Genomic DNA, 13210 nt, shown 5'->3' on the forward strand with positions numbered 1-13210 from the left:
TGCACCGTTGCCTGAAGACTTAAGATGACAACTTTGTCAGCCACCTCTGAGATAGCCAATCTTATTATATGACCTTCATTGTTAGTCAAAAGGAATATAAAACCATCCAGTCACCCACTGACACAGCTTGTAGTACCAAGGAGAGCTATCTGCTAGTCTCTGTTTCTAGTCTAGAGGACACTACTGCCTCCACTATCTCCTGTCATAACTGGGTTTTGTTTGCAGCTGGAGGTTCCTGCTATTACAGCTCATTGTGAGTGTTAGTGACCCGTGTGCCTTTGGGAGAGGTTTAATTTTAAATAGTGAAACTGCATGACCTGAAAATCCCTCTCAGAAGTGGATCTTCCCTGATTCTTGCTCAGTGACACTTGGTTTGGTCCTTCTTTGGTCCTTTTCACAATCTAGGAAGGATTCTATATACAGTTACTCCTGATTATTAAATGTTGGTACATTCAGAAAACCCCAGTGTAAGTGGATGCCTTCCATACAGACTCCTATGCAGTGGTCACCTGTATCAGAACCCTCTGGAGCCTGGTCCTCAGCCCTGGAGGTTGGACTGGCCACTCCCATTCTCTGGCAGGCAGGGAAGGAAACGCCTGGTGTCCTTGGTTACAGCCTCCAAGTTCCCAATCTCTGAGTCAGAAAGGCAGTGGCCCTACATGGTCATCACACCAGTACCATCATCTTGGCTCCACACCAGCCATCTCAGGAGGCAGAGCAGGACAGAGGGGGAAGAGAGGAGAAAACTCCCGTGGAGCCTGTTTCTTTGGGCCACTGAAACTCTGAAGATCTTGGCTGAAAACTCCAAATCACCTCCCTTTCTGCAGCAAAGCCTATTAGTACTGCATGAAAACTCTTGATGATCTGAGCTCTCTTGAATAAAAAATTGCTAGATTTTATGTCTACAAAGTTTGAATTGTCCTGTTAAGAAAGTAAGATGGATGAAGTGCAGAGGCTCATATTTTGTTAGATTTTGGAGATTTATTTGGGGTTTTTTTCATCATGGTTTGTTACAGTGAGGTTTTGCTGGTCAAGACAGGTCTGGTGGATGTCCCACAGGTTTTGTGGACTGCCTGTTGAGAAATACATTTGGTGCAGGTAGCTCAGTGTGCAGACTCCAGTGCAGGCTGAGGATTGAGCTCTGGGACAGGAGATCATGAACTGGCACCAGCCCTTTGCACAATGGTAAGAGGACCTGTGGTGCCAGCCAGGTGACCAGACACTCAGAGACACAGCAGGAGCCAATGACTCAGAAGGTCCCAGGCTATGGCCAGCACAGAGTGTGAGGATGTAAAAGCGCAGGGAGTCCTTTGTTCACGGTCCCTCCCTGGAGGCACCAGGACAAACTGTGACTCTGTTGCTGCACTGTGATAAAATTACTTAAAAGAACCAGAGGCCTGAGACTCTGCTATGAGAAACCTGGTAAGGAAAACGTGTCTGACTGTGAGAGTGGGGTGTGTAGGGAGTCAAGTGGGGCCCCTTCCAGGTCACTGGGGGTTTCCTGTTGAGAAGGGGCTTTGGTCCCTGCATTCAAGTCTCTGGTGCTGGGAGTGTAACTGCCCGAGTGGTTGTGGAATGGTCACGTAGGGAAATTTCCTTAATGTGCCTCAAGGGAATAAAATGCAATGGGTAACGTAGGTTTTTTTACCTTTTGCTTCCAGTATGTTTTTAGCTGACCATGATTACGGTAAATGCTTAATGGCCTCTGAGAAATACACATGAGTAAGCATGTTTCCTTTTGAATACACATCACACCATGAAACCTATCAGAAAAAATACCAGCAGAGTTCCTTTCTAGATAAGATAAATTTTTCTAAAACTGGAAGCCCTACCTTGATTCTTCCCATCACCCACAGTATTAATTTTCTTCACTGGTTTGAGGTGGAACAGAGCAGTGGGATTACTCAACCTTCTTGCTCTAAGGAGAAGGTGCCAGTATCAGTCTCTAAACCTCACATTGTTCCAGTTCTGCACAGATTTAAGAACATTTCTACATCAGTACCTTCCACACAGACTGGCAAAACATATTCCTATTGATTGTATTGTCCTTCTTAGTGATATCTGTTATTTGGATTGTTAATATTTGGGGTAAAGTCCCAGAACATCCATTAGATTTCCCTTTGTTCCCCACATTGCTGCAAGCAGTACAAGATGTAGAAAGCATGAGCATTTACTCCTATATGGTACAAAAAAATAAAAATGAAGATGAGACAATTCCAGCAGATGGCTTGTTCTTACATTTTTTTTTCATATGATCACTGCATTCATTGCACACCTTTTGCCTGGTTTGAAACCCTCCTCTTTAGTCTCCCCTGCACAAGCAGCACATTCCCAGCACATCCCCAGACATGCAGGAAGAGATGAGTGGTGTGGGCCATACAGTGAGTCATTGTTCCTAGTAAAGCCTTGTCCATGTTCCTTGCAGGGCTGTCACTGCCAGTGCAGGATTTATATCTGGAGGGAATGAGGAGCTAGGGCTTTACAAAGAGTCTGGCAGACACAAATCCCTGGGATTTCCAGGCAGTTTCAGCTATTTCTGCACTGGTAAATGGACAAGCCAGGAGCTGGGACCATATGCTGTAATGAGTTCCTTTTCTTGAGGTGGAAAGGGGATCAGATAAATGGGTTCAAAAATCCAATGGTCCCATCAGCTTCCACCCTGTCACTGCAGCTGCGTGTGAATGGAATTATTCTGGCCTTTTCAAATCCTGCCTTCCTGAATGTGGTATGCTCTCCCCTTTACCCCTCTCATCCTTCCAGCCTGAGAATCACTGCAAAAAATTACCCTGATTCTCAAAACATAAAGGTGTGGATGGAATGATAGTATTTGTTTGGGAGGAAAGATGCTTTTTACCCCTAAGTACAATTAGACGCTAAAAAGATTCAAGACATCACTGTCAGCAACTCATTGTGAACCTATAGGCATTGATGTCTGAGCAGATGGAAAGCAGTAAGAGCAGGAGAAATAAGTTTAGCTGCTATTTAAAGAAGACCTTAGAACCAGACCAGTTAATTTTAAATAGAGTCAATCCAGGACTACTGCGTGTTGAAGGCACAATTCTCATACTATGGTAACAATTTCATTTTGTGCCTTCCTTTATTTATGTGAATCAAACTAAATTTTAGCCCTCTGAAATACTCCTCTAGCATGCAACACCTTTGGCTTCTATCCTCTGTCAAAGCCATGCAAAGAGGAGCTCAAGCTACTCCTCATTAGTCAAAAAACCTATATGCTGATCAAACAGCCCCTTGTTTAATGCTCATGCCAAATAATTCTGGTATGTCAGACCAAATAATTTGTGTTCTTTTTGCTTCAAATAAGCTACTACAAAAGGTTTGATGAAAATAAAACCAAGACAAATCCCCAGTGAAACACCAGACCTCTTCCCAGGAGAATGCTTAATGTCATCCTGGTCTAATCTAATTCTGAAATATTTTAATATTATTTGGGATCTGAGCAGTCTGGAAGTAACAGCATTTTTGAGGCCCTGGGTAATGTTACTCATTTCTCCAGCCTCCTGCAAGGAGGACTTGTAATCAGCTGATACTTCTACCCCTTGGAATTTCATCCTGAAGTCAGAGTGAGATGTAACCCCTGCCTGCAATTCTCAATCCACCGATATGCTTGCTGTCACACATGGCCAGGCAGGGAAGGCTCAGCAAAAGGCTGCTGGATGACACCATCACTTCTCAGCTGCTGGTAAAGGAGGGGTCTGTGGGGAAGATCAGGCCTTGGTGCAGCACCTTCACCACAGGAATTCATCATAAACTGTGGCTGAAGCACCACAAGGTTCAAATTGCAGATGTCTTGTTCTCCACCTCAGCAGTGAAGGGGAAGGGGAAAAGAAGAAGCAAGAGAGGAAGTGAAGTGTAAAGACTCATGTGCCTGTCACAGGATACTCATGTCTTTCAAAGTGGCATGGATGGTATTTTGTTTGGCTGTTGACATGAATAACTGTGAAGAAGGACAAGAGAAGTGGCTAGGGTCAGAAACAAGTGTATGTTATGCTGAAGCTTTGTCTCAGCCCTTCAGACTGTTTGACATGGTGTTTATGACTCCCTGTGGACATGGCCAATGCCTGGCACACTGTAAGTGGGAATAGAGTTCCTTTGGACTGGATGGTTTCACTGGCATGGGGATTCATTTGCCTCATTAGCACTCCTGTCATTAGCACTATGAAGAAAATCTTAGGTCCCTGGATGTTAAACTATGGCCCCTTAAATTTGACAAGGAAACAGCTAGACTTTTATCATGTAAAGTTTTATCACCTTTGCAAAAAAGATTAATGTAATTCTCCAAACTGTTTCAACAGAAGCAGAACTGGGCTCTCCCCATTATATATGTTGCTAGCATAAAAGAAGTCTCCACAGAGTCTCTTGAATTTAGGGAGAAAACTCACACCTAATATTTCTAGATCCAAATCTGGTAAAAAATCATTTTTATTTAATATTTCATATTTAATCATACATTATTCTGCATGTGTTCTGTCAGTATCTATTTCTGTAGGAAATAAGTGAAACTCTTTAATGGACCAGTCTTGTTTGACCTAGTCTAAGAAATGTAAAATATAAAAAGGAGACAGAAAATGAAAACTTTGTAGAACAGCCTTCTAGGCATGCCGTGACTTTATGTGCAGAAAAGTTACACCAGTTTACATCAATCCAATTATACTCATGGTTTTTTTCCTATGTAAGCACAGCACAGAGATTCTAGTTTAAGTGAAACCTGCATATTCAGCTGAAGCAAACAAAGTGCCTGGACCCTGTTTCCATCTCCTGCCAGACAAAAATGTTAAACAGATTTGATGAGAAGACACAAAGTTAAGGGAAAAAAAATTGTACATTCCTATTTTCTTTAAAAATAAGACATTACATTTATTTAATTTCCTTCTTCTGGACATTGTTAATGTTAAAAAGAATTCTAATTTCCTGTGAGAAAACAGGACTTAGTTTACTGCATGAAAGTTGTGTTCAAAGTCTCAAATGAGATGAGATGAGATGGTTTCTTTAAATCCCCATGAAAATGGTGAGCCTTGATTCCCTCCATCAGTGGCTGCAAAACAGAGATGGCAGGAGAAGTTTTGGTGGATGGACTGCCACTGGTTCTCCAGTCTCTTCATCCTTGAATTTGATTGCTCATTCATATTGTGTAGTTATGTGTGTGGCCTTGGACAAGCTTTGAAGACCAGACGTGACTTGCCAAGCATCAGGGAGTCACAGTTCCTCGGGTTTTTGAGGCACCTGGATCTTGAGAGGGAAGATGTGTGCTAATGTCTTTACAAACAATTCGGTAGGTGAAGCTACAGGCGTTAAAGTCTTTGAAACGGGTCTTAATGTCTCTATTAACTTTGTGCAGCAGGTTTGTTGCAGATCCCAGACAGCTTGGCTCCTGAAACAGTCAAGTGGATCTGCACGAACTTGAGTTTCTGATCTTTGGGGTAAAATGACAGGTTCAAGGGGACAATACGCGGTAGTCGGTTTGGGAAGGCTCTAACCTCCTAGTACCTCAGCCAGTGAGGAAAGGAAGAGGGCAACGTGCGACCGGGAGTGTAGCACAAAAGGAAGCTGCGCCCTCCAAAACCTCGAGAGAAAAAACTCCGGGGATGCATGTGTACGCTCCAGTGGACTCTTTCCCTTTACTCGAATAAAGTTGCAGTACTCTTCTGCCTCTTTTATGGACGCTGGCTTTTCTGTACAAGCTGGAAGCGTGCTTTTTAATCAAAGAGATGGCTGTGAAAACCTTGTACAGAACAGCACCCTGACCGGCCGTGTACACCATGGGCTGAGGAGCCCGCTGAGCTGCGCCTGAGCGCACCCGGCTCTGGCTGCACCAGGGACAGAGGGACTGCTCACAGGTCAGTGCCGCGGTCTGGCTTTGAACAGTGCAATCCCCTACAAAATAGCATTGTTTTCTTAAATAATGCTTTTATCAAGGACCAGAAGTCCCAATGACAATGATCCGCGCATAAACTTCAGCGACCGGGGCTGTTTAGGCACCAGTTTATGGGCGCTGGAAGCCCTCGGCTCTTGCAGCGGTGGGAGTGCGCCGCAGCCCCCGCAGCCCCGCCCGGGCCGCTCGGCAGGGACCGCCCGGCTCTGCCTTCCCGGGGCGGGGGCGCCGCGGCTCCAGCCCCGCACGGAGGCGGCCGGGCGGGGCCGGGCGGGGCCTGGCCGGGCGAGAGGCGCGGCGCGGAGTCCCGTTAGAAGCAGCGCGGAGCCCGTGCGGATCCCCAGCGGCGCAGGAGGAGCGACGGCCGTGCCCAGCCCGCCGGGAAGATGCCGAAAACGGTGGGTGCCGCCGGCGCGGGGCAGAGCGGAGGCCCCGCCGAGGGGTCCGGGCGGGTGCGCGGGGCCGGGCGGGCGCGGCCTGGGGGCTCCTCCCGCCTGGGCTCGGCTGCGCCCCGGCCGGCGGCGGCAGCGCCAGAGGGAGCGGCGAAGGGCACGGAGGAGATCCGCGGAGCGGAGCCTCCCTCCCGCCCCTCCATCTTGCGCTCCCCTGCCCGGCCGCCGCCGTTCTCCCGCCCGAGGGGCCGGGCCGGGGCCGCGCCCGGCCCGCGGGGTCTCGGCGCGGCGGGGCCGCCTCTCCGCCCTAAAATGTCCGGCGGAGCGCGGCGGCGCCGCCCGGCCGCGTGTGCGGCCGCACCGGGGGGGAGCGGGGCGAGGCTTCCCGGAGCCTGGTGGGAGCCGCGGCTGCTATGGCCGCCTCGTGCGCGCCCTGGAGAGGAGAAGTTGGGGTTTTCACAACTTGCTCTTAGTCGGTTTGGGTTGCCAGGGAACCTTGTCCCAGCTTGACTCGAGGTATTTCTTGGCTAAAGAGGTTTTAGTACTTTAGAAAGTCTAGTCAAGTCCGTACTTGACTCTCCTCGCAGCAGGAGTTCGGTGACTAATGAGGAGCATGGGGTTTTTCCATTTATTTTCTCCTGGTTGGAGTAAAAGAATTGGTCCCAGCCCTTCATTGATAAAACAGGAAGGAGCAGGCTGGAAGTCTCTGGATGTTTCCGTACTGAAGCGATCTGAAATGGCCTAAGAAAATCTAATGTTGAAGCTAAGAATCTGTGGTTTACGTAAAGGAGAGAAAAAATTAAATCCAAACAAAAACCCACCCCTATGAAAATAGAAGTTGAAATGAAATCCACAGTGATTTTCTTCTCTTTTAATAGCTTAATTTTTAAATTCTAGATATTGAATGCCTATTTGATTGACAGCTACTTTTCCCGATGTCTTAAATGCCATCTCTGATAGCATGGATAGTAGATGATGGTTATTATTATTTAAACATCAACAGCTTAAAGGATATAAAACTTCAACCACTTCAAGGTTAAAACAGGTTAAGGTTTTCTTAAGCTTTAGAAAGGCCATCCATCAAATATTAGTGATGATTAGTGAAGATTTACTTGCTAAAAAAGCTAAAGTACAGGCAACAAGTTCAGCAAGATAAACAGAGATAGCACAAGTTAGGGCACTTCTGTGTAAAATGCAGTTGAGACCTTTTAGCTGGAGAGTGGATAGTCGTGATGAGTGATTTTTTTTTTCTTTAGTGTGGATCGGCCAAGAAATCCCGAACAAGAGAGGCTTGTGGGGCGGGGTTCCCAGCAGCAGGCTGAATCTGAGCGCTGGCTGTGCGAGGTGCTCATTGCAGCCTCTGCAGACACACCCTAGGCTGGATTCACCTTCTCAGTCTGTTGCTTTCTGGTTTTGACAGAGCAGTTCTGGTTTTGACAGAGCAGTTCTGCTTTTGGCGCTTTTAAAAACAGGAGCAGATAGAGGAATGTAAGTGTTTGGTGTAATGCTTTCTATTGCACACTGAAGATTCTACAGAAAGCTGTTCCAGTGTCTGTGCCTGTTGCAGTACAGAGCTGCAGGCCTCCTGCTGTATCAGCCTTTGGTTTTCTGCCCCATCTGCTCTAGTTACAGACCCAACTGAAATAATATTTGAAACATTATTTCTTGATCTTTAGTTTGCAGGAACAGGATATGCTGGCATAACTGTGTAATCAGTTCTTCATGTGAAGTATACATGACTACTAGTGTGCTAGCTTAAGATTTGTTAATAGCTGCTTGATTAACAAAAAAAAAAAAAAAAGTAAAATGCAAGAGACTTTTCTGAATCAAGGAAAAAATCAAAGTCAAATGTGGGTGAAACCTGGGCACATAGATGCAGGTTTATGTGGGCTTCATCACAAAAATAAATCTATTGTGAAGAAGACAGATGGAGGAAATGTTCTAGGCAGCAGCTCTGGCTGGGCAGGAAAAGCATTTGTGTCAAAACTACTTGGTTGGTAGCTCTTATCATTCATCTCACCAGGCTTACAGAAACATGCTGCTGCGTGGCTTAAGCAGCAAAACCTGTTGAGTTCTGGGTCTCTACACCTCCTTAAGCTCAGCTAAATGTTAGCACATGTAGCTGGAGATTTCCATTTTGTTTTGTGAGGTTTGCTATGAGTGACACTAGGCTGTATGGCACTATTAATAAGAATCCAAGATTAACTCTGGTAACCTTTGAACTAGTGCACGTGATTTGCTGTTGTGACATGTAATGGGGGGGTTTGGTTGCTGGAGGCTTTGTAGGCTGTGTAGAAAGTCCATCATGCATCAGCCTGCTGATCCTGCCATGCTCTCAACAGGAAACCTTCACTGTTTTGTTTAGTGATACAACTCTGGTTTAAATATTTTGTGTTCTGTAAAGTTTGTGAAGTGTGAGCAGTTAAAGCAGACACCAGAAAGAGCATGTAATTCCCCCTGTGCTTTGCACTGCAGAGAGTAGAAGTAGTTGAGTGCTAAAAATGAGTAGTCAAGCTCTGAAAAGGCTCTCTTCCAGTTGTGAGCAGTGTCTCTCCTCACCTGCCATGGGTAGGCTCTGATCTCTCCCTGACTGAGGAGTGCAAGGCTTCTGTATCAGTATTCATTGACTATTTTGCCTGTGCATGTGCTTACTCTGTGGCTTTGTGAATGGATTGGCCACTGAAGGTGAAACATGAGCACTCATCACATGTGAGGTGTGCACTCGACAATCTTGTCCAAGGACTTGGCAGTTCTGTTTCAGGTAACACAGCCTTCACTCATTGTAGAGATAAGGTTTTGATCAAAGTTAGTCTTGTGAATACAGAAAGTTTTAGGACGTAACAAGGGAAAAGGTACCAGTCCAATCTTTATTACACCTTAGTTTGAAGATAAATGTAGAAGTAGTTATTAGGATCATTAGGGACCCCGTCTGTATGAATTGATGGCCCTAATTCCCAGTAGGACTTGAAAGCTGTTTTTCCCCGTTGTTATTTGGAACTTCAAGGTTCTGGTGAGAGGAAAAGTAACTGAGAGATTGAAGTGTCCATCAAGAGAAACCTCTGGTTAATTAGTTTCTTGTGTGTAGCTACTTGCTACCAAATGCTGCAACAAGATGTCAACTATTAGCAGAATGCTACACTTGTTTGTGTGATAGTTTTTCTTCTTTTTCTTTTTTTCCTCTTGTGGAATTTGCTTGATATCTTGAAGGGGGAAGGCATACTGATGAAAACTGACCTTAATAGATGGGCACTTCTCTCTTGATCCTGTTGTGCTATGAAGGAACTCTAGAAGCATTCTAGATGCCTCCTGTCTTATTTCATGACAGACCCATTGGTCATATCTCTTCTTTTCCTCACTCAGTACTTGGAAATCTTGGTGACACTGATCCAAGTTTAACATGTGTGCTAACTTGTTAGGCAAACTCAATCCATTATATGTTTCTTCTAATGTCATCAGATATATGACTTGCTGTAAAGAGGTGTGTTTGAATGCTCCCAAAGACCTTCCTTTATACAGAAGTGTTTCTTTCAGATTACTTTGTACTTCAGATGAAACAATAGCTAAAACATTCTGCATTTACAGTGGAAACTGTAAATTCAGGTAAACTACTGAAACTGGTAAGCAGTGAATTATCTGTCGCTGTATACCATGGGACTTTGCAAAACAGGAAAGGCCTTTACACCCTAGCTCGTATTGTATTTAACAGCTTGGTTGCTAGGTTCTGCAAGAATAGCTAAGTTTTACTTCATATCAGATGAAGCAATTGAGCCTGCCAGTGAGCAAAAGCTTCTGTTTGGTACTTTTAGGCCTTCTATATTAAAGTTAAACAGGGATTTTTAAAATACACCACTGATGATGAACAAACACTCACTTTGTTTTTGCATACTAGTGAAATCTTCCTTTCTCTTCTTATGGCAAGCCCTGAGCCTGACTGTGTAATATCTATCAGTTTTAGTGGTTTTACACTGTTGTGACCAGGAGCTGTTCCAAGTGCCTGATCTGAACTGGTAGTCTTGATCCAGGTTACAAAACTTCAAGATGACAGTGTTACGTCTAAGAGTGCTTACCATACATGAGGTTTTAGAAGATTAAACGTCTTAGTTGAGTCCTTTAATTTTTTGTTGTCTTGATTTGTTGCACGAGGCAGCTGAGCAAGAAGCAGGTTGGTGATGTGCAGCCAATAAAAGGGGCCAAGGAGAGCTTTAGGTCTGCTGCTTCAGCTGTAAGAATCCTACAGGAAACAGGGTGTCTCTTCTCAGGAGTTCACCATCACTCACTTCTTGCAAATATCCTGTCACCACAACGTTTACAAGCAGCATCTTTCTTAAACCTTCAGGGCATTGTAGCCCTTTCCTTGAGGTGATTCTACTTTGATTACTCACCCCTGAAGTTTAATTACAATTCTTGCTTTTCTCTTGAGGATGGTTCATAAGATGTCTTAATACGGACTCCTTTATTTTGAAAGGAAATGGCATGTCTGCCTCTAGAGGAAACCTGCTTCAGTTGTTTTATGTATGATGTCTACTCTGAAGTGAAATTCTCCTCAGAAAGCTCACTAAGTGCCTAGTAGCTGCTTGAAAGACTGATGAACTGAAACTGAAGGATTCAAATACGCACTGCTTGTGCCACTGGGTGTGCCGGGGGAGAGCTCCCTCCTGGGGCTGCTGGCCTGGCCACTGGTCCCTGCAGATCAGTGGCTGCTCCACAGAGAAGCCCCTCTTCCTCCTCAGAGCTGCCTCTGGCTCTGCTCCAGGGTATGAAGGAAACTGACTAAAAGCTTCCTCTGGCTGCGTCACCTCCTGGACTCTTTCCTGGCTCGGTGCAGCTCAAGCAACCTTATTTGGCTGACTTCATTTATTATTTTTTTTTTTCCCTTTCTGTGCAGCAAGAGGGCCTCCCTGAATTTGCACAATAAAGCTGTTATCTGTGCTTAATCACTGTTCTGAGAACTACAATGGGGTTTGTTTGAAAAGAGCTCCAAAATTTCAACTCCTTGGATCTCTTGTCATTCTCGTGTATTTTTTCTCTTTTGTCTGTTTGCTAAGTGATTCTACCAGAAACCTCCAGAGAGGAGTGTCTGCTGTTGTAGTCACACTATTGGAAAAGAGGAAATCTCTCTCTACCCAGGAATAATCCAGGGCAATTAACTGGTGTAAATTAAGAGCAATAGTAAGCAGCTAGTTAATTGCTTGTTTTTTCCTAGGGGTATTTGGGAACAGCGGGTATTTGCATAGTGCAGCCAATAATACTGAATTAAGTTTGTTTTTATCCCATCTGAAACTTCCAAACTAGGCTGAAGTCTCTAGGTTGATGGAAGGCTACCCTTTCATGCACATCTCTTTGCAACATTCCTGTGGCTGTTTCTAGGTGGAGCATTCAAGTGTTTGGGAAGTTGTGGGCATAAAACCCACCCTTCTGAGCCCAGTAGCTAATGCTGACTCTTAAGGTAGTGTTTAGAGCAAATACTTGGTGGGGAGGTGGGAAGAGACAGTCACTGGCAGGCTTGGTGGTTATAAGACCACAGGATCATCTACAACTTCTTGGGGGTTTAGAACCTGAAATTGCAGAGGTTTGGGCCTTATATTGACAAGACACAATTATGGCTGCAGCCACTGTGGCTATCAATAGGTGGGTGATCTAGTGCTGCTTCCTTCCTGTGCAGCTGTGAAAGGATATATTCACTTCTATCAATGTGTGATCCTCCACTGCAGTGCTGGGGCAATCAAACTCCTCACCTTTGTGTAGCAGCTTGTTGAACTTAAATGGGGGAAAAAACACACTTTGAAGATGTTTTTAAAGGCATGACTCCTGCAGAGTGCTTTTTCCTCACTGTTCTAACATCTCTGAAGCTTCAGTGTTTGTTTTGAGGAACCTATTGAAAAATACAAGCTGTGGATGAAAGAATGCTGACCAGTTCTCATCCTATTGCCAGGCTAAGGAATAGGAGTACTTGGCCATGCTAAGCCTCTTTGCCTTTGGCTGTTGCTGGTTGATGAATAGCTATGGACAAGGGCACAGAAGTGCACTAAAGGAGGAAAGAATGAAAAAGCTCTGAATCTGATCAGCTCTGTATAGAGAAACATGTAATTAGGCAAGAGTGAGGTGATGGACTAGAAGGGGGGAAAGACACTCCTTTCTCTGCCAGCTGGGATTTTGTGTAGAGTAAAATGAAACCACAGAAGAGTTCAGAAAGAATACCTGAAACAGTGAATTAAGTGCCATGGTGTTCATGGTCCAGCCTGAGCTGTATTCTTGCAAATTTTTAGTTCTCTTTGTCAGCTTGTTTGTTTCCTAGAGGAAGGCTTCTCAGGAGACAGAATTTTACTGTTCTGGAGTGTGAATACTGTAAAAACTTGTTTGTTTTATTTTTCATTGTCTCTTGTTTTGGTGGGGGAAGTGGGGTTTTGTTAAATTGATATTGGAGAATTTTGCATGCAACATATTGGTGAACAGTTATTCTGCCAATGGATGCCATCCTATGTTCTTAAGGTGGAATCATAGAATCAGTTTGGTTGAAAAACACCTTTAAGTTTGAATCCAGCTGTAAACTGATGACTTTCTGCAACCACAAGCCATTCTTGTCTGTCTGTACACCACTGATTTGTAGTAGTCTCCTTTGTAGGCTCTTATCAGAGCATGTTTTTCCTCTCTTGATTAGGAATCAAGTTGTGGTGAAGTGACAGTACAGGAAAAACCTGCCATTGCAATCTGATCAATCACTTAGTCACAGCATTTAATAAATGTATTTGGTTTTATATATCACGGGCTAATAAAGCATAGAATTCTAGGCTAACTAATGGAATTCTTGCCATACCTTTTCAACTGTACAGTGCAGTGCAAGGAAAAAGCCCAGAATTCCATTGTGCATTGTTACAGTGCAAAAACTGAACTGCCAGAGAAATTACTAGGATGAAATTAGGAAATTATT

The 13210-nt window shown here is 44.6% G+C and overlaps 1 protein-coding gene across 1 annotated transcript in view; it reads left to right on the forward strand.

Moving 5' to 3' along the window:
- Positions 1–6132: 6132 nt before the first annotated feature.
- MSN (moesin) overlaps positions 6133–13210 on the forward strand; it is a 41397-nt gene continuing 34319 nt past the window's right edge. The window contains exon 1 of the mRNA XM_058847442.1: positions 6133–6288. Within this exon, the coding sequence (XP_058703425.1) occupies positions 6277–6288 (12 nt within the window). The 5' untranslated portion in view covers positions 6133–6276. The remainder of the gene's footprint in view (positions 6289–13210) is intronic.

The sequence above is a fragment of the Poecile atricapillus genome, chromosome 12 (genome assembly GCF_030490865.1).
Source record: "Poecile atricapillus isolate bPoeAtr1 chromosome 12, bPoeAtr1.hap1, whole genome shotgun sequence".
Classification (NCBI taxonomy): domain Eukaryota; kingdom Metazoa; phylum Chordata; class Aves; order Passeriformes; family Paridae; genus Poecile; species Poecile atricapillus.